This window comes from Xenopus laevis, chromosome 7L (genome assembly GCF_017654675.1).
Source record: "Xenopus laevis strain J_2021 chromosome 7L, Xenopus_laevis_v10.1, whole genome shotgun sequence".
NCBI lineage: Eukaryota > Metazoa > Chordata > Amphibia > Anura > Pipidae > Xenopus > Xenopus laevis.
Window position 1 is genome coordinate 2,433,691 of NC_054383.1, and position 23,479 is coordinate 2,457,169.

At 41.4% G+C, this 23,479-nt stretch overlaps 1 protein-coding gene across 5 annotated transcripts; it reads left to right on the forward strand.

Moving 5' to 3' along the window:
• Positions 1–8,402: 8,402 nt before the first annotated feature.
• On the forward strand, positions 8,403–22,901 carry zdhhc6.L (zinc finger DHHC-type containing 6 L homeolog). Of its 5 annotated transcripts, none has more exons than XM_018224261.2 (11): positions 8,403–8,624; positions 10,239–10,647; positions 10,732–10,823; positions 11,469–11,628; positions 13,325–13,486; positions 14,856–14,909; positions 17,018–17,185; positions 17,662–17,703; positions 19,224–19,369; positions 20,664–20,710; positions 21,388–22,901. In XM_018224261.2, exons 2-11 carry the CDS (start codon positions 10,387–10,389, stop codon positions 21,486–21,488), a joined length of 1,233 nt encoding a protein of 410 aa, XP_018079750.1. In that variant the 5' UTR covers positions 8,403–8,624; positions 10,239–10,386; the 3' UTR covers positions 21,489–22,901.
• Positions 22,902–23,479: the final 578 nt, after the last annotated feature.

The window sequence follows — 23,479 nt, forward strand, 5'->3', positions numbered from 1 at the left end:
ACTTCCTAGGCAACAGCCCCGCCCATAACAGGAGCTGCGTCACTCACTCCACCATTGAATGGGATACGGCCCATAGTGAGACCACTCCTACCGCGGGGAGGGGCTTGTGCCTGTTATACAGACTAAATGTTTAGGACTGACGTCCATCAAGATACATCCCGCCCATGGGAGGAGCTCAGTGAGGGTACCGCCCATCCTGCTTCTAAATTGCTGATGTGCCTCAGTGAGTGGGGCAAATACGTCTGATCTGCCCCTTGTACAAGTGAGGGAGTCTCTCTGCAGCTCATTCCTCTGCCCAGCGCTTTATATCTCTGTTCTACCCGCTCCTCAGTGTGAGACCAGTGATTACTTCTCTTTATTTGTCTCTATACAGAGGAATGTCATCAATAAATCTGCAGCAAATTAACAACTTCATCTGTCAAACAAACGCCACGTGCAATATATCACTAGGTCTGTGCAGGTCTAGTAACCCATAGCAACCAGCTGTCTGTGCAGGTCTAGTAACCCATAGCAACCAGCTGTCTGTGCAGGTCTAGTAACCCATAGCAACCAGCTGTCTGTGCAGCTCTAGTAACCCATAGCAACCAGCTGTCTGTGCAGCTCTAGTAACCCATAGCAACCAGCTGTCTGTGCAGCTCTAGTAACCCATAGCAACCAGCTGTCTGTGCAGCTCTAGTAACCCATAGCAACCAGCTGACACGTGATTCAACTACTTTTCAACTATATTTTTGTGGTTTGTCCCTATAAATAACATTGGCATGAAGCATACCTCCCAACTGTCCCTTTTTCGGAGGGACAGTCCCTCTTTTGACAGCTCAACCCGAAGTCCCTCATTTGTACTGGAAAGTCCCTCTTTTCTCTGCACTGAACAACCAGAAAAAGAAACAAAGTTTCTCACTTATTTGGCTTTTAGCAGAGAGCCCAGAACAGCTAACAGGTGCAAATAAGATACTTTGTAACAATTTTGAGACACAAAAACACAGTTTAGATAAGGAGAAATATTTTCAAACTTTCATAACCTGCCAAATTTTTTAAAACAAACATGGTAATTAGGGGGTGTGGCCACAGAAAGGGTGTGGTCAAAAAATGCTGCACTACGTGCGGAAAAAAATTCTTTGTCCCTCTTTTTACTTCCAAAATGTTGGGAGGTATGGCATGAAGCGTCATTGTTACAGACCAGGCCGGTAAAATACAGAGCAGGTGGCAACACTAACTGTGTCCCTTGATTGATGTTATATGATTGGCACCTGCCCCTCTGTCATACACCTCTCTGATTTATATTCCAGTCTCTTATTCAAATCAGTGCATGGTTGTTAGGGAAATTTGGACCCTAGCAACCAGATGGCTGAAACTGCAAACTGGAGAGCTGCTGAATAAAAAGCTAAATAACTCAAAAACCACAAATAATAAAAAATGAAAACCAATTGCAAATTGTCTCAGAATATCCCTCTCTATTTCTTACTAACAGTTAATTTAAAGCTGAACAACCCCTTTAAATAAAGAGGCCCAAACTCCAAACATCCCTCGCACAGTTTTAATAAACAGTGGGAGTCTATGGAATGTTCCAGCCGGTCTGACAGTAGAATTTGATATGACAGTAGAACTTGATAGCTGGAACGGTCCAAATCCTAAGACGGACGAATGGCTAGTGTCAGAGGGTTGATAGTTGTCACCCCCACCCTCTATGACGCCATAACGCTATATGGCCTAAGGCAGGATGGACTTTAAGGGCTAAAATGGTCTACTCTGGACAATGGTCACTCATATAGCTTATACTAGGCCAGACAAATAAATGATCAACACTCTGTTACTTAAATTCCAGAGTGTCAGCACAATGTCAGTTTGCCTTTTGCATAAGTGTTGCTCAAGCTTACTGGAATAATAACCACAAAGGCTATGTTTAGCCAATAGCTGATTGCGAGACTGTGGACCGTTGGAGCTAAGAACAATATGTTGCAATATTGTCTGAAATACTTGTAAGACTAAGCAAATTATCTAGACATTAATCGTACAAGGAGGAGTCAGACCATGTATGGTATTGACATACTCCCATTTGTTATCACCCCCATCTATGACATCAAGATGGGTATATAAACTTATGTTATGTGGGAGTATCTTTGGAAAGCATTCGGGTACCACCCAGGTGACACACGACCGCTTCCCCAGGCAAAATCTATTGTCTTATCTTTTGGACACAATAAACTACCTCATTGTATTTGAACTTGCACTATTTTGTGGTTTTGCTTTACGTACGAGGTCATAGAGGTACAAATATAACAACATTTGGTGACCCGCCGACTGTGATATCGGACGCTGGACGCCCAAGTTTTTCAGTCGGATCTTCAGGCAAGTTGAGAAGAGAGCTCCTGCTTCTACAGGTGACAGGAGACTACCCGTGGAGATTTCTTTTGCTCCAGGAAGGATTCCCCGTGAAAGCTTTACTTTACGGATGAATGATACCCACGTGGAAGGCTCTGATAAGGTGAGCATAAATGTACTTTTCTAGTCTATATCTACTGCTTATTATTGTGTTAAGTGTTGTACTAACCAGTTCTGATATTCTGCCGTTCATGATAGGAATACGCCTTTTTCTTACTGTTTTTGTAATTTGTACGTACCTAGTTCCTCATCATGAGCAGTTACACTAAGTAGAAAAAATTCTGTCATAGCAATTGCACATGCATGTTGATGTATGAATGACAAAGGATCCCTGACTGTTGTGATTGAATGATTGTGGTTGAAACTGGAACCCACACCCTCCGGAATCAACCGAGTGCGTGAATAATTTTAGCTTAATTGTAAACTGTGTGATAGTGTCCATAAGGGAATCCGTGACTCTATTTCAGAGTCTGCTTGCGGTTTAGGTGTTTTCTCTGCGGTTTCTGTTTATAGGGTGACCAAACAGACCAGAGAACGGAAAACTAGGTTTTCTGAAGGGAATTCTTTAGCGTATGGTGTGTGAATAACTTTAGTGTAACTGTCATATGTGTAATGGTGTGTGAGAGAATGTGTGGCTCTATCTCAGAGTCTGCTTGCTGTTTAGGAATTTTTCTGCGGTTCCTGTTTATCAGGCCAGAAATACGGAAAACGAGGTTTTCTGAAGGAAATTCTGTAGCGTGTGAAGTTTGAATCACTTTCCTGTCCGTTTGAATTGTCAGATGAAAAACGAGAGCCCTACAAACATTTAGGTGTTGTCTGCAACTTCAAACCTGTTTTCTCCCTTTCCACTCAATTGTAAGTCTGTTCTAAATTACAGAGAAAAGTATCACATCATCTTTTCCTGCAGGTGACTCCAGTTTATATGTATGTTTGTTTTCCCTGTTTGTTTTATAAACCAATGTTAATAGCTCGCTGCTAAGCTTTTTTTGCATCCTACAGGTCTGTTAGAGCATATTTTGAATGTAATACTTGTGTGTATGTTAGAAAGAAAAGGACTTGACTTGACTTGACTTGACGGTTATATGACTTTGATGTGTCTGTAATGAATATGTTTACCTTACTGTTTTTGGTTCTCTTTACTGTTTAAATGTTTTAGTAGGTACCTCTGGTAATGTAATATTTGTTCTATGGGTCTATCACTAAAATATTGTCATTTTGTCTTAGACTATCATGTCACTATTCGTATCTTATCCTAACATTGTCTTCTTTGTTATTATTCTCGTAGTAACATTAGTTCTCTTGTGTATTTCTGTTTGTGAATGGGTTACTCGTGAATACGGTTAATTCACTCCACTTGTCTTTCTTGTGTTAACAGAAATATTAGTGTTGTCTCTTTAAATGTTCTCTGTTATAGTTTTTTGTCTCAAACTAACCTTACTTCTCTTTTTTGTCTTTATGGGTCAGATTGATAACTGTTTTCTAAGTGTATTATGTTTGATTTGTGATCTGAAGAGAAAAAAAAAAAAACATGTTCCATCAGTTTGGAATATCTAACAATCCTCCTAGATATGCTAGTTGAGTGCCCAAAACATTTTAAGTTTCAAAGCCTTTGTTAAGTGTCACAGTGGAGGGGACAAGACTGCGTTTTCCTGGCCAGAAGGCGATAGTATTCTTCCCTCATAACTTGAAATTCTACTGTGACAGATAAAGGATAATTGTAAGAGAAAATATTTTATTATACAAATTGCATGCTATTAGATCTAGCAGGCTTTTGCCAACCAATAGAAAGTGATATTTTTCACATATACTTCAGCTGAGCCATTACACCTATTCTCTGCTCCTTGCTCAGCAAACTTAGATCCAGTCCTTTATATGGATACTAAGGAGCAATTAAATGCCATTTGAATGTGCCTATTGGCAATTTTAGAGTGACACTGGGTTACACAATCTCAGAACTTTTGGTTCCACAGACGGTGCAGCCCCCAGTAATAAAGATTCTTGTTGAGCTAATGGTTCAGAATGTTTTAAGCTTATTAACAGTAGTACTTCCCCTGAATATTCTGAAGAAAAGGTCCTGACAACCAAATAAATCACCGTCAGTTGTTTCACACTGAAGTACTTAATGGTGCATTAGACTTACAGCACCCTTTAGAGGAAATCTAGTTCATAGTCCAATTAATAGCAAGAAGGATTCTGTTTGCTGGTACTGTCATAAAAACTACATTTCCCAGAATCCTCCGTTGCACAATATTTCAGATGCTCAACTTCTCTCACTGTTTTGTAACTTCCTCTTTTGTCAGCTCGCTGGCTCAGGAACTTTTAACCACAGCACATATTTTTAACTTTACCATTTCATACTCATCTGTAATTTTTTTTCTGTATCTCCTGCATCTGGATCTTTTTCACCAACATGAAGGTAAACTTGATGCAGTTTGGATCCATACCCGATTCACTCATTGGTACAGGTTAAATTATTTTCATTATTCTCTAGACAGATGTGAATCCATTATTTCATATTATTGTACTGCATTTGCAGTACAACAAGAGGGGAGTATTATATTGTGGGTTATGTTGTTGTTACTATTTTTTCTAATTAAATAAGTTTCAGTTAATAAAAATGCAGCTTATGTGCTTGTGCCGCTGCTAAAAAAAAAATTCTCCCGTAATCTTTGCACTTGTGTATCTTGCATCACAAGTCTGCAAGTGTAAGAAAATGCAGAAGTGACTTAAATTTATTGTTCATTTTATCTGATAACCAGTAATTTCACTACCAAATTTGTAGAAATAAATGATGCTACTAAAATGGGTCTATGTCATTTTCATTTAGGCTAAAAATATAAAAATATATATATAGATACAAGAGAGAACTTGTTAAATGTTTTTCCTGGTTATGATTAATCAATATTATTTTGTTATAAGAAGGAAACAGTACAGGTTGTATTTGATAGTTTACACAATTAAATTTTCGATTCTGTTACAAATTTGCAAATTACACTGATATTAAGTGGAGTTGTGTCTTTGTACCATCCCACTTCCAACAACACAATTACTGGCAGCATTTGGTTGGATTTATTCCCAGCTGTCCTGTCAATTTTCTGCAACAATCCTATCAGGTGTTGTGGACTCTCTCCATTTGAATTAACCACAAGAAAACAAATGTCCTTCACTCATATCATAAATGTACAACCACTTCTCATTACTGACAGTTCATTCAGTTTCATTAGAGTTCTTTAGCTAGTACATTAGATAAGTCAGTATTACCAGAACACCAGATACTGTCACATTGTCTCTTTGTTTCCAGGTTGGTGATCTGAGCAAAATTCCATCAGTAGCTGTTGAGATTATTCCAATCCATTCCAAATAGAACAGCTATCATTGATCACACCACTCATTGAAAGAAACTCTACATACATACAAAGAGCCATTTCCAAGTTTGCCATTCATATCTGTGATGCCTTTACATCTTTTGCATATCCTAATATCGAATCCATGGACTGAGTATGAACTCTTAAAAAAAAGAACTGTACAGAGACTGCTGCATTGACTGAATACAAGTGACTGTTGAATATTTCTTCATATGTCTATCCACAGCCATGATGTCTCTCTGATTGGACTTTCCCCTATAATGAACTGATGGACTGATATTGAAATGGGTTAATTTTAAGGTTTAGATTCATACAGTATTGAATGTGATATAGTTAAATTGTGTGCAATTTATAAGAACAATGGGAATGTGATAATGTAACATTTTCTCTATATGTTTAGTTTTAGATTAGTTATGAAAACAACAAAGGTAAAATTGTATCTGGTTCAAAAGTTTTTAGAAGGGAAGTTTCCTGCAATTACTTATTATTGTATTATTGCCCCAGGTCCTCAGCTCTATATGTAGCCGGTTGTGTGTAAACAGCACTGACGAAGAAAAAAATGATAAACCCCATAATAATAGAACTCTGTCATGTGCTAATATTAGTATTGAGTAGAATCTAGATTCCAAGAATAGTCCCGCCCATAATGTTAAATCTAAAAAAAAAATATAAATCTTATCACCGTCATAAACTAAGCTCTATAGTTAATATAGATATGGGTATATAGAATTTGTGTGAAAGTAGGGAGGGGTGTATGTATGGATGCTGGGTTTTCATTTGGAGGGGTTAAACTTGATGGACTTTGTCTTTTTTAAACTCAATTTAACTATGTAACTATAAACATCGAGGTTGTTCAAATAAATAGAGTAGCTGACCAAAATAGTATGATTTTAGATTAGTATGTGTTTTGATAGGAAAAAGAAGGTTGTACTCATATTGTTTCTGAAATGTTTGTTGAATGTCATATAGTCAAAGTTTTAGAGCTGCAACAATAAGTGTAATCTTTTTATAAGAACAGTTCAGTTATTCCAAATGATTAGGTAAAATTTTATAGCTGGTTAAACAACTCCATTGAAAGTTTCATTGAGTCTATCCATGTCATCCTGGCCTTAATACTTGGTCTATATTTCTCTGTTAGAATTTGTGATATAAGCACCTCCCCCCAACTTCTGCTTTCATTTGATTTACATCTATAAGGTAAAGCTTTTCTCAGCCATATGTGGGGGGGTTTGAAAGAAAGAGAGAATAATTTTTTACTTTTCAATAGTAATGAAATCAGTATTATATTAGTCTCTTATAACATGTTACATATATATTGTATATTCTTTGTCATTTTATAGGGTTTTCTGTTCCCAACTGCACTTAACCAAGTTATTTCATGAAACAGGATGTATCTGTAGCTCCCTAGCTTCCTGTTTTTTCTTTTCACTGATTTCAGCTTTCAGCTGCACTTCTGTACTGGTGCTGCCACGACAGTTGAACTGTAACTCACAACAGCGTACACCACTGTCCCATTTATAATAGACCTCCCTTGTTCCTGGGGGTCCTCTCAGCACTCTTACTGTGCCTGTAATTACTAATGTGAAACATATGTAATGTTTCAAGAGAGGAATGACAGTAGAATTTGATATGACAGTAGAACTTGATAGCTGGAACGGTCCAAATCCTAAGACGGACGAATGGCTAGTGTCAGAGGGTTGATAGTTGTCACCCCCACCCTCTATGACGCCATAACGCTATATGGCCTAAGGCAGGATGGACTTTAAGGGCTAAAATGGTCTACTCTGGACAATGGTCACTCATATAGCTTATACTAGGCCAGACAAATAAATGATCAACACTCTGTTACTTAAATTCCAGAGTGTCAGCACAATGTCAGTTTGCCTTTTGCATAAGTGTTGCTCAAGCTTACTGGAATAATAACCACAAAGGCTATGTTTAGCCAATAGCTGATTGCGAGACTGTGGACCGTTGGAGCTAAGAACAATATGTTGCAATATTGTCTGAAATACTTGTAAGACTAAGCAAATTATCTAGACATTAATCGTACAAGGAGGAGTCAGACCATGTATGGTATTGACATACTCCCATTTGTTATCACCCCCATCTATGACATCAAGATGGGTATATAAACTTATGTTATGTGGGAGTATCTTTGGAAAGCATTCGGGTACCACCCAGGTGACACACGACCGCTTCCCCAGGCAAAATCTATTGTCTTATCTTTTGGACACAATAAACTACCTCATTGTATTTGAACTTGCATTATTTTGTGGTTTTGCTTTACGTACGAGGTCATAGAGGTACAAATATAACAACAGGTCCCACCCTGTGTATCTCTCCTCACCAGGGTTGTCAGGTTTAATCTTCAAAACCAGCCCGAGGCCCTTCAACAGCAGCCCAAAAATAGCCCAATATGTGCAGTGAAAAAAAAGTCTAAAAAATAAATGAATAGATGTGAAAATACACCTTTTTCAAATTGTAACTGTTTTGCTAATTTTTCCATGAAGCAAAATGGGACAGATTTGCCCGTCACCAGGGGGGTAACTACAGAGGGGGGGGGGGGCTAATTCATATACAATTTCTATAAATATTGGTAAAACAGCTCAACCTCTAGACATTTTGGAAACCATAAACATTCCCTCTCCTTATACGTTAGTTACCTCCCCGTATTCCCACCCTCAGCTCCACATCTCTCCATCCCCTGCTGCTGCTGTAAGCTGAATGTCCTCTCCCTGGCTATTTCCCACTTCCCTGGCTTTTTCTCTGGCTTTGGGAGTGGGAACTTTTCTTCACTGCAATTGTTTCCGCCCGGACCGCATTCGATGTTGCTCAACCCGGAAGCGCCGCGCTCACTCCCGCTGAATGAATGGTGAGAAGGTAAAGGGGGTCACAGGGAAGCGGCAGGGCTGGGGGAGTGTAACGGGGGACAGTGTGGCACCGGCTGCCGCTCAGCTGCTCATGTCATACAGACCGATCCCGGCAGTGTCAGGGGAATCCTCGAGCGACCCCAGTGTCATTGAGACGCGAGAGGTCAGGGTTAAAGGGCAACTAACCCCAAGCAGCCAGTAGCGTGTAACTGGGGAAATGACCTCCCCAAACCCCTCACTGACATCCTCATACCCAAACTGCATTTACAGAAGGAGGTGGGGGCTGAGTACAACTCCCTGCAGCTGCCACACCGCCTCACTTTTAGCCACAACCTTTGCGGAGCTGCCATAAGGGAGGGGTTACAGCATGTTGCTCTGCAGAGGCGGAACCAGAAGAGCAGGGGCGGGGCTACAAGAGCAGAGGCTGGACTAGAAGAGCAGGGGCTGCACCAGAAGAGCAGGAATGGGAATAGAAGAATGGGGGTGGGACTAGAAGAGCAGGGGCGGGACTTGAAGAGCAGGGGCGGGACTTGAAGAGCAGGGGCTGCACCAGAAGAGAATAAATATAGTGTTATAGCTTGTACTATTGTAGCTAATCTATTGGTAATAAAATGCCTCCGTAGCTTTCCTTCTCCTTTAAAGTTCCTAAACCTGACTGTTTTGCCAACCTGACTGTCACATCTCAGCCTGACAGTTAGAGTTTCTAATAGTAACAGACTCCTGCTGCTCAAATATGGCAGCCCCCTCATAGGGGGAACATAGGGGATCAGAAAGGTAACGTAAAAATCATCAGTAAATACTTTTTTGGTAAAATTAAAAATAGCATGCAAACACAATGTTGTGATAGATGTAAATAACGGTTTAATTTCAGGTGTCTCTTTAAAGGGATACTGTCATGGGAAAAAAACACATCAGCACATCACTGAAATCCATTTCTCAAAAGAGCAAACAGATTTTTTTTATATTCAATTTTGAAATCTGACATGGGGCTAGACATATTGTCAATTTCCCAGCTGCCCCAAGTCATGTGGCTTGTGCTCTGATAAACTTCAATCACTCTTTACTGCTGTACTGCAAGTTGGACTGATATCACCCCCTCTCTTTCCCTCCCCAGCAGCCAAACAACAGAACAATGGGAAGGTAACCAGATAGCAGCTCCCTAACCCAAGATAACAGCTGCCTGGTAGATCTGAGAACAACACTCAATAGTAAAATCCAGGTCCCACTGAGACACATTCAGTTACATTTAGTAGAAGAAATAACAGCCTGCCAGAAAGCAGTTCCTTCCTAAAGCGCAGGCACAAGTCACATGACATGGGGCAGCTGGGAAACTGACAATATGTCTAGCCCCATGTCATATTTCAAAATTGAATATAAAAAAATCTGTTTGCTCTTTTGAGAAATGGATTTCAGTGCAGAATTCTGCTGGAGTAGCACTATTAACTGATGTGTTTTGAAAAAAACATGTTTTCGGATGACAGGATCCCTTTAAAGGGGAAGTCAATATAAAATAAGCCTGATTCAGGGCATGTTTGTGCTTGTATATAATAGTGAAATATAATGGGGAGGGTCTGCTGAAGGTAACAAATATCATTATAATTATCATTTTAATTCTTTCCCGCAGCAGAGGACAGACAAGGGGTTGGTAAATAATGAGAGCGGCGTCTGGCCCGTCCCAGCCATGTAATTATGAGAGGACACGGAAACTGTCAGTAACCAAGTGACATAACCAGTGCCGCAGTCTCACGCGAGACATCACTAGCCCAGCAATCATGTTGGATTCCTTCATTAGTTTTGAGACCCTCCGGGAGTTAAAGAGACTGTTTCATTGGGGCCCAATCATTGCCCTGGGAGTGATTATAATCTGCTCCATTATGGCCGTCTTGGACTCTATTCTGTGGTATTGGCCCCTGGATACCCCGGGTGGGAGCCTCAACTTCCTCACTCTCATCAACTGGACTGTAATGATTCTGTACAACTACTTCAATGCCATGTTTATTGGGCCGGGCCTCGTCCCTCGGGGCTGGAAACCGGTGAGTCAGAGTGTTTGTATCAAGCGCAGACTAGTTGTGTTTTACTGAAGATGTGGATTTTAACCCCTCTGTGTCTGATTGCAGGAGAGAACTCAGGACTGTGCTTACCTGCAGTACTGCAAAGTGTGTGAGGGGTACAAAGCACCGCGCTCTCATCACTGCCGAAAATGCAACAGGTACCGCCCATCTACTCTAATAACAACCCAATTAGTATATATAACGATCCATAACCTGCCAAGAATAGGGTCGTTATTATAGCAACACTTTTAAATCGTCGCTCACACTATAAAGTATATGTTTGTGTTCTATCTGCAGTATTTATCTAGTATTTGGGTGTCGTAGCCATAAACCTACATAACAGGACTTTGTGACCTCACTTGTGAATGATACCAGGTTATCCTGTGATGTCACTGTATAAGGTTAGAACTACACGGCCGACATTGATGAGATCCGACGCTGGGCACATCGTTTGCATCTGACAGTCGTGACTCGTCAGATCACCGTTGCAACACAATCCGACGTTATATTTACTTACCTTGTTCCTGACGCATCCGACTTGACGCGTGCGTTTAGTCGCCCAGCATCGGATCCCATCAATGTCGGCCGTGTAGTCCTAGCCTTAATTTGCTCTTGTTGGTCACGTTCCTTGTTGGCGTCTCATAGGGTGGGCAGTTGGGGATAGTGCCCCCTATATATTGATTTAGAGCACTTTCATTGGCTGCCCAAGGCAACGTCATGAACTGACAGAAAGGGAACCCTAGCAACTTGTTAGATAGGCTTTGCTGCACTGAAATAATAATATCTCTGAATATCCTGATCAGGTGTGTCATGAAAATGGATCATCACTGTCCTTGGATAAATAACTGCTGTGGACACCGAAATCACTCGTCCTTCACCCTCTTCCTTATCCTTGCCCCCCTAGGCTGTATTCATGCTGCTTATATCTTTACCATGACCATGTACACACAGCTGTATAATAGGGTAAGTGGCACTGATTGCTGGTCCTCCCTATATAGCCTGCCTTCCCTTAATTTGTTTTATGGGATCTCTCTGTACAGACTATGAGCAAACTTAGGGGACTGTTCCTGCTGAATTGTGCTTAGTACTGGGAATACCTATGTACCATAGTTTTATGGGATCTCTCTGTACAGACTATGAGCAAACTTAGGGACTGTTCCTGCTGAATTGTGCTTAGTACAGGGAATACCTATACTGTCATAGTTTTATGGGATCTCTCTGTACAGACGATGAGCAAACTTAGGGGCTGTTCCTGCTGAATTGTGCTTAGTACAGGGAATACCTATGCTGCTATAGTTTTATGGGATCTCTCTGTACAGACTATGAGCAAACTTAGGGACTGTTCCTGCTGAATTGTGCTTAGTACAGAGGAATACCTATGCTGCTATAGTTTTATGGGATCTCTCTGTACAGACTATGAGCAAACTTAGGGGCTGTTCCTGCTGAATTGTGCTTAGTACAGGGAATACCTATGCTGCCATAGTTTTATGGGATCTCTCTGTACAGACTATGAGCAAACTTAGGGGCTGTTCCTGCTGAATTGTGCTTAGTACAGGGAATACCTATGCTGCTATAGTTTTATGGGATCTCTCTGTACAGACTATGAGCAAACTTAGGGACTGTTCCTGCTGAATTGTGCTTAGTACAGAGGAATACCTATGCTGCTATAGTTTTATGGGATCTCTCTGTACAGACTATGAGCAAACTTAGGGGCTGTTCCTGCTGAATTGTGCTTAGTACAGGGAATACCTATGCTGCCATAGTTTTATGGGATCTCTCTGTACAGACTATGAGCAAACTTAGGGACTGTTCCTGCTGAATTGTGCTTAGTACAGGGAATACCTATGCTGCCATAGTTTTATGGGATCTCTCTGTACAGACTATGAGCAAACTTAGGGACTGTTCCTGCTGAATTGTGCTTAGTACAGGGAATACCTATGCTGCTATAGTTTTATGGGATCTCTCTGTACAGACTATGAGCAAACTTAGGGACTGTTCCTGCTGAATTGTGCTTAGTACAGAGGAATACCTATGCTGCTATAGTTTTATGGGATCTCTCTGTACAGACGATGAGCAAACTTAGGGGCTGTTCCTGCTGAATTGTGCTTAGTACAGGGAATACCTATGCTGCTATAGTTTTATGGGATCTCTCTGTACAGACTATGAGCAAACTTAGGGGACTGTTCCTGCTGAATTGTGCTTAGTACAGGGGATACCTATGCTGCCATAGTTTTATGGGATCTCTCTGTACAGACTATGAGCAAACTTAGGGACTGTTCCTGCTGAATTGTGCTTAGTACAGGGAATACCTATGCTGCCATAGTTTTATGGGATCTCTCTGTACAGACTATGAGCAAACTTAGGGACTGTTCCTGCTGAATTGTGCTTAGTACAGGGAATACCTATGCTGCCATAGTTTTATGGGATCTCTCTGTACAGACTATGAACAAACTTAGGGGGCTGTTCATGCTGAATTGTGCTTAGTACAGGGAATACCTATGCTGCCATGGTTTTATGGGATCTCTCTGTACAGACTATGAGCAAACTTAGGGGCTGTTCCTGCTGAATTGTGCTTAGTACAGGGAATACCTATGCTGCCATAGTTTTATGGTATTTCTGTGCAGACTATTAACCTTTGTATTTGTATTGTTTCTGCAAGATCTCATTTGGTTGGAATTCCGTCAAGATTGACATGGGTGTATCTCGGCATGATCCCGCCCCCATCGTTCCATTTGGGATCTCGGCATTCGCTGTGACCCTGTTTGCACTGGGATTGGCTCTGGGCACAACTATTGCTGTGGGGATGCTGTTTTTCATGCAGGTAAGGGGAGAGCTGAATACTGACAGCAGATAGAAGGTACAATGGACAGAATATGGATTATTGCTGCTGATTGGCAGAAAGTGGCATGGATACAGGGAGGGTGACAGTGCTACATACAGTGTTACATACAGTGTTACATACAGTGCTACATACAGTGCTACTATAACATTGTACCCCAGTCTAGCAGTAAACCTACATAGTAACTGAGGTTTAAAAAAGACCATCAAGTTCAAACTCTTTTATGTTTTATCACAAACAAAAATATAGTTCACTTGTAATTAATGTTCACTCTCTTGCATTACCCAATTTCAGGCTGTGTAGCAGAATAGTGATACTAAAAACAAGAAGAAGCAGTAAAACCCCACACTACCTTACTGAAATGAATTGAGCTTAGGGAGCCACTCACAATATACAGTACACATAGAATAGAAATGTCACAATATAAGGCTGATTAGTAATTAATACACATAATTACTACATGGCAGCACAGAAACCAGTGCAATTAGCATCAGAATTGAATAATCAGCAAACCTGTAGCATCAGCTTATATTACAGCCAGGGAAGCTCATTTTCTGCTGGATAATTAGTGACGAGCCCTAAGCTTAGCTTCTCAACAGCCAATCAGAGCCCACTGAGCATGTGAGTGTCACAGACACTTTCCAAGATGGTGACCCCCTGTGACAAGTTTGAAGTCCTGGATCATTGCTGCTATTGACAAGCTCAAACTTTAGCCTCGTGCAATAAGTTCACTATAGAAAATAGGACATTTTTAGCCATATTCATTTATAGGGTTTAGTTCTCCTTTAACCCCCTGTACCCAGATAGCCACTGGGCACTCACTGACTGATACTGTCCCATATTGTGTTTTAAAGAGACGGTGTTTGCCTGTAATGGGCTCAGTGTAGGATTTAATGATCTCCTGGTTCCGTGGGAAGCGACTGCTCAATATAAAGGACAAGTCTGTGTTTAATCAGAGGGCAGAGCAGCTCCAGACATGGCAGTCAATGTGCCAGCGGATGTCATTGTAGTGTCGGTGAATCAGACTCGACTTCACATGCTGTAAATATGGATTTCATATGATGCCGTGCGAGCGCCATTGATGCCTTTATTACAAACCTATTGATTTGCCTCCTGCCACTTAAATGATGGAGTAAAGAATTGCCCCATGCTGGGAACTGCAACATCAGGCTGCACAAAGGGGCAATTTCAGCCTGGGCTCAATGTGCATAACCACAACCTGCGGAGCATTTAATGCGCAGCCAACACCAACATTAATTTCACTGGAAATAGCAAATTATCAGCACGTGGGTAGCGGCACAATAGGAGCACCGTCGCGCTAATCTGTCACTCTTTCTTTTCTGTGTTACAGATGAAAGTCATTCTGAGGAATAAAACCTCCATTGAGTCGTGGATAGAGGAGAAGGTAAGTCGCCTCATTGTGCTGTTGGGTTTAACCCATTGTGTATTAAACTTGCACACTTATTGTGTGCCCAGAACATTCCTTCTCTGTATATTTGTATTTATACATATGGGAGGAGGAGGTGCCATATTGATTCCCTTAGACAGTACAGTATGAGGGTATAGCTTATTGTGTGCCCAGAGCATTCCTTCTCTGTATATTTGTATTTATACATATGGGAGGAGGTGTCATATTGATTCCCTTAGACAGTACAGTATGAGGGTATAGCTTATTGTGTGCCCAGAACATTCCTTCTCTGTATATTTGTATTTATACATATGGGAGGAAGGAGGTGCCATATTGATTCCCTTAGACAGTACAGTATGAGGGTATAGCTTATTGTGTGCCCAGAGCATTCCTTCTCTGTATATTTGTATTTATACATATGGGAGGAGGAGGTGCCATATTGATTCCCTTAGACAGTACAGTATGAGGGTATAGCTTATTGTGTGCCCAGAGCATTCCTTCTCTGTATATTTGTATTTATACATATGGGAGGAGGAGGTGCCATATTGATTCCCTTAGACAGTACAGTATGAGGGTATAGCTTATTGTGTGCCCAGAACATTCCTTCTCTGTATATTTGCATTTATACATATGGGAGGAGGAGGTGCCATATTGATTCCCTTAGACAGTACAGTGTGAGGGTATAGCTTATTGTGTGCCCAGAACATTCCTTCTCTGTATATTTGTATTTATACATATGGGAGGAGGAGGTGCCATATTGATTCCCTTAGACAGTACAGTGTGAGGGTATAGCTTATTGTGTGCCCAGAACATTCCTTCTCTGTATATTTGTATTTATACATATGGGAGGAGGAGGTGCCATATTGATTCCCTTAGACAGTACAGTATGAGGGTATAGCTTATTGTGTGCCCAGGACATTCCTTCTCTGTATATTTGTATTTATACATATGGGAGGAGGAGGTGCCATATTGATTCCCTTAGACAGTACAGTATGAGGGTATCGCTTATTGTGTGCCCAGAACATTCCTTCTCTGTATATTTGTATTTATACATATGGGAGGAGGTGTCATATTGATTCCCTTAGACAGTACAGTATGAGGGTATAGCTTATTGTGTGCCCAGAACATTCCTTCTCTGTATATTTGTATTTATACATATGGGAGGGAGGAGGTGCCATATTGATTCCCTTAGACAGTACAGTATGAGGGTATAGCTTATTGTGTGCCCAGAGCATTCCTTCTCTGTATATTTGTATTTATACATATGGGAGGAGGAGGTGCCATATTGATTCCCTTAGACAGTACAGTATGAGGGTATAGCTTATTGTGTGCCCAGAACATTCCTTCTCTGTATATTTGCATTTATACATATGGGAGGAGGAGGTGCCATATTGATTCCCTTAGACAGTACAGTGTGAGGGTATAGCTTATTGTGTGCCCAGAACATTCCTTCTCTGTATATTTGTATTTATACATATGGGAGGAGGAGGTGCCATATTGATTCCCTTAGACAGTACAGTGTGAGGGTATAGCTTATTGTGTGCCCAGAACATTCCTTCTCTGTATATTTGTATTTATACATATGGGAGGAGGAGGTGCCATATTGATTCCCTTAGACAGTACAGTATGAGGGTATAGCTTATTGTGTGCCCAGGACATTCCTTCTCTGTATATTTGTATTTATACATATGGGAGGAGGAGGTGCCATATTGATTCCCTTAGACAGTACAGTATGAGGGTATCGCTTATTGTGTGCCCAGAACATTCCTTCTCTGTATATTTGTATTTATACATATGGGAGGAGGGAGGTGCCATATTGATTCCCTTAGACAGTACAGTATGAGGGTATAGCTTATTGTGTGCCCAGAACATTCCTTCTCTGTATATTTGTATTTATACATATGGGAGGAGGAGGTGCCATATTGATTCCCTTAGACAGTACAGTATGAGGGTATAGCTTATTGTGTGGCCAGAACATTCCTTCTCTGTATATTTGTATTTATACATATGGGAGGAGGAGGTGCCATATTGATTCCCTTAGACAGTACAGTATGAGGGTATAACTAGAGTTTGGAGTCACTAATACATGTTTGTCTCCCCAACAGGCGAAAGACAGGATCCAGTATTATCAGACAGATGAGACTTTCATTTTCCCATATGATTTGGGGAGCAGATGGAAGAATTTCCGGCAAGTGTTCACCTGGGCTGGATCACCTGAGGGGGACGGCATTGAGTGGAAGTTGCGAGAGGGATGTCACCCCTTTACTCTGACGGTAGTTTTAATATAAAATGTATTTAATGAGAGATAAATTAGTATATAGTGCCCCAGATAGGCCCATATCATATATCATTTGAGTTCTATAGATCCAGGGTCATTCTGGGCCGGCAGGAGAAATCTTTGGGGGTCCCGGCCCTTGTGGCTGCTGCTGCCTGAGATCAGAGGGGGCAGTTTTTGCTGTAGGAGGAGATGCAAGTTGGGGGTTGCAGCTGGGATGGGGGGAGCTCTGTATGGATTTATAGTCCTTACGGGCCAGCAATACAGTGCTATGGCTTGTGTGCACTACTCCTGGGCCACTAAGACAAGGCAATGAAGGACTATTTGCATATAACAGGGCAGTGTTTGATACACACCGACTGACCACCCCAAACAGGGCAACTCCATATCGATTATCGCCCCCATATAGAGTATTTATCAGATGATGTATTAGTATTGTCATGTCAGCGTCTGACTCCTCCTCTTGTTTAACAGATTGAGCAACTGAAGCAGAAGGCAGACAAGAGAGTGCGCAGTGTGAGTACACACTCAGTCATTACAATTTCTGAAGCTGTAGTATCACCCCCGCTGTATAGGGGGCAGACTTGGCAGCTATAGCCCTTATTAAAGGGGTTGTTCACCTTTAAATTAACTGTTAGTATGATGTAGAGAGGGATATTCTGAGACAGTTTGCAATTGGTTTTCATTTTTTATTGTTTACGGTTTTTGAGTTATTTAGCTTTTTATTCAGCAGCTCTCCAGTTTGTAATTTCAGCCATCTGGTTGCTAGGGTGCAAATTTCCCTAGCAACCATGCATTGATTTGAATAAGAGGCTTGAATATAATCGGAGAGGCCTGAATAAAAAGAAGAGTAATAAAAAGTAACAATAACAATACATGTGTAGCCTTACAGAGCATTTGTTTTTTAGAAGGGGTCAGTGACCCCCATTTGAAAGCTGGAGAGTCAGAAGAAAAAGGCAAATAACTATAAAACTATAAAAAAAATAATAATAATGAAAACCAATTGAAAAGTTGCTTAGAATTGGCCATTCTATAACATACTAAAGTTACTGTAAAGGTGAACCACCCCTTTAATGGTCACACTATTAAAGGAAAACTATACCCCCAAAATGAATACTTAAGCAACAGTTTATATCATATTAAGTGGCATATTAAAGAATCTTTATTGCCCTTTTACATCTCTTGCCTTGAAAAACCATTTTGTGATGGTCTGTGTGCTGCCTCAGAGATCACCTGACCAGAAATACTGCAGCTCTAACTGTAACAGGAAGAGATCACCTGACCAGAAATACTGCAGCTCTAACTGTAACAGAAAGAGATCACCTGACCAGAAATACTGCAGCTCTAACTGTAACAGGAAGAGATCACCTGACCAGAAATACTGCAGCTCTAACTGTAACAGGAAGAAGTGTGGAAGCAAAAAACACAACTCTGTCTGTTAATTGGCTCATGTGACCTAACGTATAGTTTGTTTGGTATGTTTGTGTGCACAGTGAATCGTACAATCCCAGAAGGCGGCCCTTGTTTTTTAAAATGGGTATTTTCTATTTATGATTACCCAATGGCACATACTACTAGGAAAATATATTATTATGAAAATGGTTTATTTACATGAAGCAGAGTTTTACACATGAGCTGTTTTATGCAATATCTTTTTATAGAGACCTGCATTGTTTGGGGGGTATAGTTTTCCTTTAACGCAATGCAGATACTCAAGCTCATGTAATAACCTGGCCAATGGGAATGGAGCGGCTCATTGTATATCAGTGGGGCTCATTTATATACACTGGGCAAATTTATTCCTGGGCAGTAACCCAAAGCAACCAATCAGTGATTAGCTTTTTTAACCAGCTGCAAGTTGAACACTGAAAGTAATCATCTGATTGGTCTCCATGGGTTACCGCCCCGAGTGCAAATGTGTGCACTGTTTATAAATGACCCCCAGTGTGTCCTGTTCTCACTGAGCTGCTGGTACCCAGATAAAAGCTTTGGGGGGATCAGCTGACGTGGCCACTTACCTGTTTATCCCATACCAGGTGCGCTACAGAGCAGTAGAAGAATTTAGCGGCGCCTGCTGTCCCCTCACCAAAGGGGTCCGGACTCTCTTCTCTACCCCCTGCACCGAGGAACCCCGAATGAAGCTCCATAAAGGGGATCTGGTTTTAGCCACCAGGGGATTAAAGTAAGTGGGATGATTTCCCCTTTCATCAACTCTCGCGTGTCCCAGCATGCCTAGGGGCCAAGGCTCAGTATCAGTCCCATTTTTTTCCATTAGGGTTCCACCACAGAGCAAGGCCCAGCTACATTATATATTTATATATATATAATACACAAAAGCCATGAATATCTTGTAAATGATATCCTTATAAACGGTGAGTTCTGATGTCATCAGTTATAAACGGTGAGTAGTGATGTCATTTCTGTCACATGACTCACTGAAACTTGTGTATTATAATAAATAAAGTACCCCCAGTTGTAAAATATGAGGATATTAGAAGTTACCTCGGAGTTCCATGACCTGTATAAAAACACTCGGCCTTCGGCCTCGTACTTTTATATGATCATGAAACTCCTCGGTAACTTATAATATCCTTATATTTTACAAGAGGGGCTACTTTATTCACTATATATACACACACACACACAGTGCTGTACAACAATACATTTATAATGCAGATGGGAAACAGTCCAATTTGCTGCTTTGTGATTTATCCAGACCAACTGAAAAGCTGCTGAGAATAGGTCCATTTCTAATGTACCAAAAGTCATAAGTGAACTTCCCCTTTAAAGGGATATTGTCATGGGGAAAAATGATTGTTTCAAAACACATCAGTTAATAGTGCTGCTCCAGCAGAATTCTGCACTGAAATCCATTTCTCAAAAGAGCAAACAGATTTTTTTATATTCAATTTTGAAATCTGACATGGGGCTAGACATATTGTCAGTTTCCCAGCTGCCCCCAGTCATGTGACTTGTGCTCTGATAAACTTCAATCACTCTTTACTGCTGTACTGCAATTTGGAGGGATATCACCTCCTCCCTTCTTCACAAGCAGCCTTACAACAGAACAATGGGAAGGTAACCAGATAGCAGCTCCCTAACACAAGATAACAGCTGCCTGGTAGATCTAAGAACAGCACTCAATAGTAAAATCCAGGTCCCACAGAGACACATTCAGTTACATTGAGTAGGAAAAACAACAGCCTGCCAGAAAGCAGTTCCATCCTAAAGTGCTGGCTCTTTCTGAAATCACATGACCAGGCAAAATGACCTGAGATGCACCTACACACCAATATTACAACTAAATACACTTGCTGCTTCAGGAATGACATTTTATATTGTACAGTCAATTATTTGCAGTGTAAACAGTGTCATTTAGAAATAAAAACGACATCATAAAAATCATGACAGAATCCCTTTAAATAACATCAAAATATATAAATGGATAAAAGTAACTGTGCTCTTTCCTTCCCCAGGCACTGGCTGTACGGAGATAAACTCTTTGAAGGGGAACTGCCAGAAGGTAAGAGACAAATCAATGAGGGGGTACATTAATTTTTAGACTATTCATAAGGGGTCCCCAAACTATGACCCACCAGCTGTCAACTCCCAGCATCTCATTTACAGCTGGAACATATCCCTGATGTACAAAAATAAATCATCATCATCTGTCCCCTCCTATGTTTATCTAAGGATTCTGGGAGTTTATCACCAAATCAGATTGGGGAACGAGGCCCATATAAATGGAAATGTAAGATGAAGTAACTCACCTGTGCACAAGATGGGATCTACCAGCAGGTGGCAGGAGAGAGCTGTACTTGCACCGTATCAGGTGTGGCTTGTTTTCTGAAATGTTTTCATTATACTTCCCCTTTAAATAGGAGTCATTTATAAACACTGGGCACCAATCAGTGATAAGGATAAGTAACGCAAACACCTGATTGGTTGTCATGGGTTACTGCCCTGTGTTTATACAGTAAATGCCCCGACTGATTTCTATTTAAAGGGGAAGTATAATGAAAACATTTCAGAAACAGGTGCACAAGCCACACTTGTTTAGCAAAATTCTCATTGTCATTAACTTGTGGATCAGATGGCATGGAATCCTCCTGCAGGTTGAGAGGTGCAGAAAGTGAGGTTTGGGTCGGGTGTGTGTCGGAACTATGACGCTCCGTGTGGTTATTCCCTTTCTCTCTGCAGATGGAATACGAGTGAGAGGCTGGTTCCCAAGGAGGTGCGTTGTTAAATGTGTCTCAGACTCTGGTTCCGACCAATCGGATGACGAGAAGAAAACCAGATAGCCTTTCCAGAAGCTTGCACTCGGTGCATGGTCCCATATCAGGCTGGGAATGGATTGGATTGATACAGTCAGAGAATTAAATGCGCTATTGGACCCCTGAAGGTTGGGCACTTGTTTCCTGAAAGCTTCCAAGACAAGTGGGGGGAGGCAGCCACCTCTATACGGGGTCTCTCATTTGCTACAAGGGAATCACTCTGTGTCCAACCCTGTCAGCACTTCAGGGTATTTAATAAATTCCTGTGCTGATTTGGGAAACAGAACTGTAACATTGTGCAAGTTTTTCATCTCAGCAGCAGAGAAGAACGTCGCATTACTCTGCCCAAGAGCTGACATTTGTGCCCTGTGGCCTGGTGTCACTCGTAGCAACTGGTACAGCCACAACTGCACCAATAGCAAAGGGACTTTGTATCTGTACTGCCACTTTAACTCAAGCGCTGGGTGGGGCTAGAACATTCCCATTGCAGCTTACAGGAGGAGGGGCAAGGGTCTCTTGCAGGTAAGCAATGGGCGGGGCTTCAACACGCTGATGGAAGCTTACAGGGGAGTGGGTCAGGGGGTCTAGAACTAAAGAAATGGGTGGGTCTGGGACACTGATGATCTTACAGGGGGTTGGCTGAGTAATCTGTAACTCAAGCAAAGGGGCGGGTCTAGAAAACTCTATAGGTAGCTTGCAGGGGGTGGGGCAGGGAGTTGCAGCGGCATTATATAGTTTTATAGTTCATTTGGGATGAAAAGTAAAATAAAAGTTAATTTCCAGGATAAGAAGCCCCTGGAATCCCTTGAGCTGTGCTGGACTTGCTGCAAGAGGAATGTTTGATAGAAAGCTGTAAAGTGCAAACACCCTGCCCAAGAACAGACTTCATTGTCTGAAACAAAATACTTGTTTTACTTGTCCTTTAAGGAAACCAAAAACAATGGATGCAGCTCAGAACTCAGTAATAATGATCAGCCTTCCCGTCACTATTAATAGGCTCCGGTTGTTACTCATGCTGCACTCCCCACGCTAACACTGTTGTTTGTGCTGACATCATACATCATGTGATGTCATAACTCATACTTGTACTTCTGGGCTGTAGAAACCTCCAATTGTTCCATTACAACTGCCAGTATTCCAGTTGGAGTGTGGGAGTTGTAGTATAACAACAGCAGGTTGTTTACCGGGTTACACATCCCTACTTTGTGGGGTCCCCTCTTCAACTAGTGCTGCAAAAAGACATTGAACTGTTATTGAATCTCCCCCAACCTGTGTATGTGTTCGACTGCAAACAACTTCTCTTATTTATGTTTTGTTTCCTAATCATCCATGTCTTGTTATTGCCTTTTCTCCAACTTATTTTTTTGTAGCTGAACTGAATCCAAATCTTTTTACAAATACCCAGACTCTTTGTTGTTAATAAAATGAGAAACAAACCAGTGTCTGTGATTAGAAATCATTTGTGTCATTTGCAGAGAAGGAACCACCCAGTGGGGTAACAGGAAATATCTTAACCTACTCCATAACCTACTCCATAACCTACTCCATAACCATAGGGAAGGAGAAGGGCTAGAGATCAGAGAGACACATAGGGAGGAGAAATATAGAAGGGGAGAGTAAGGCCAAACAGTTGGGGGAGAAAAGGAAAGGAGAGGGGATGAGAGACAGAAGGAGAGAAGGGAAAGGGGGTTAGGGAGTAGAGAGACAAATGGGGGAGAGGAGAAATATAGAAGGGGAGAGAAGAGGGAGGATGGGGGAGAGTAAGGCCAGACAGTTGGGGAGAAAAGGAAAGGAGAGGGGATGAGAGACAGAAGGAGAGAAGGGAAAGGGGGTTAGGGAGTAGAGAGACAAATGGGGGAGAGGAGAAATATAGAAGGGGAGAGAAGAGGGAGGATGGGGGAGAGTAAGGCCAAACAGTTGGGGGAGGAAAGGAGAGGGGATGAGAGACAGAAGGGAAAGGGGGTTAGGGGGTATAGAGACAAATGGGGGAGAGGAGAAATATAGAAGGGGAGAGAACA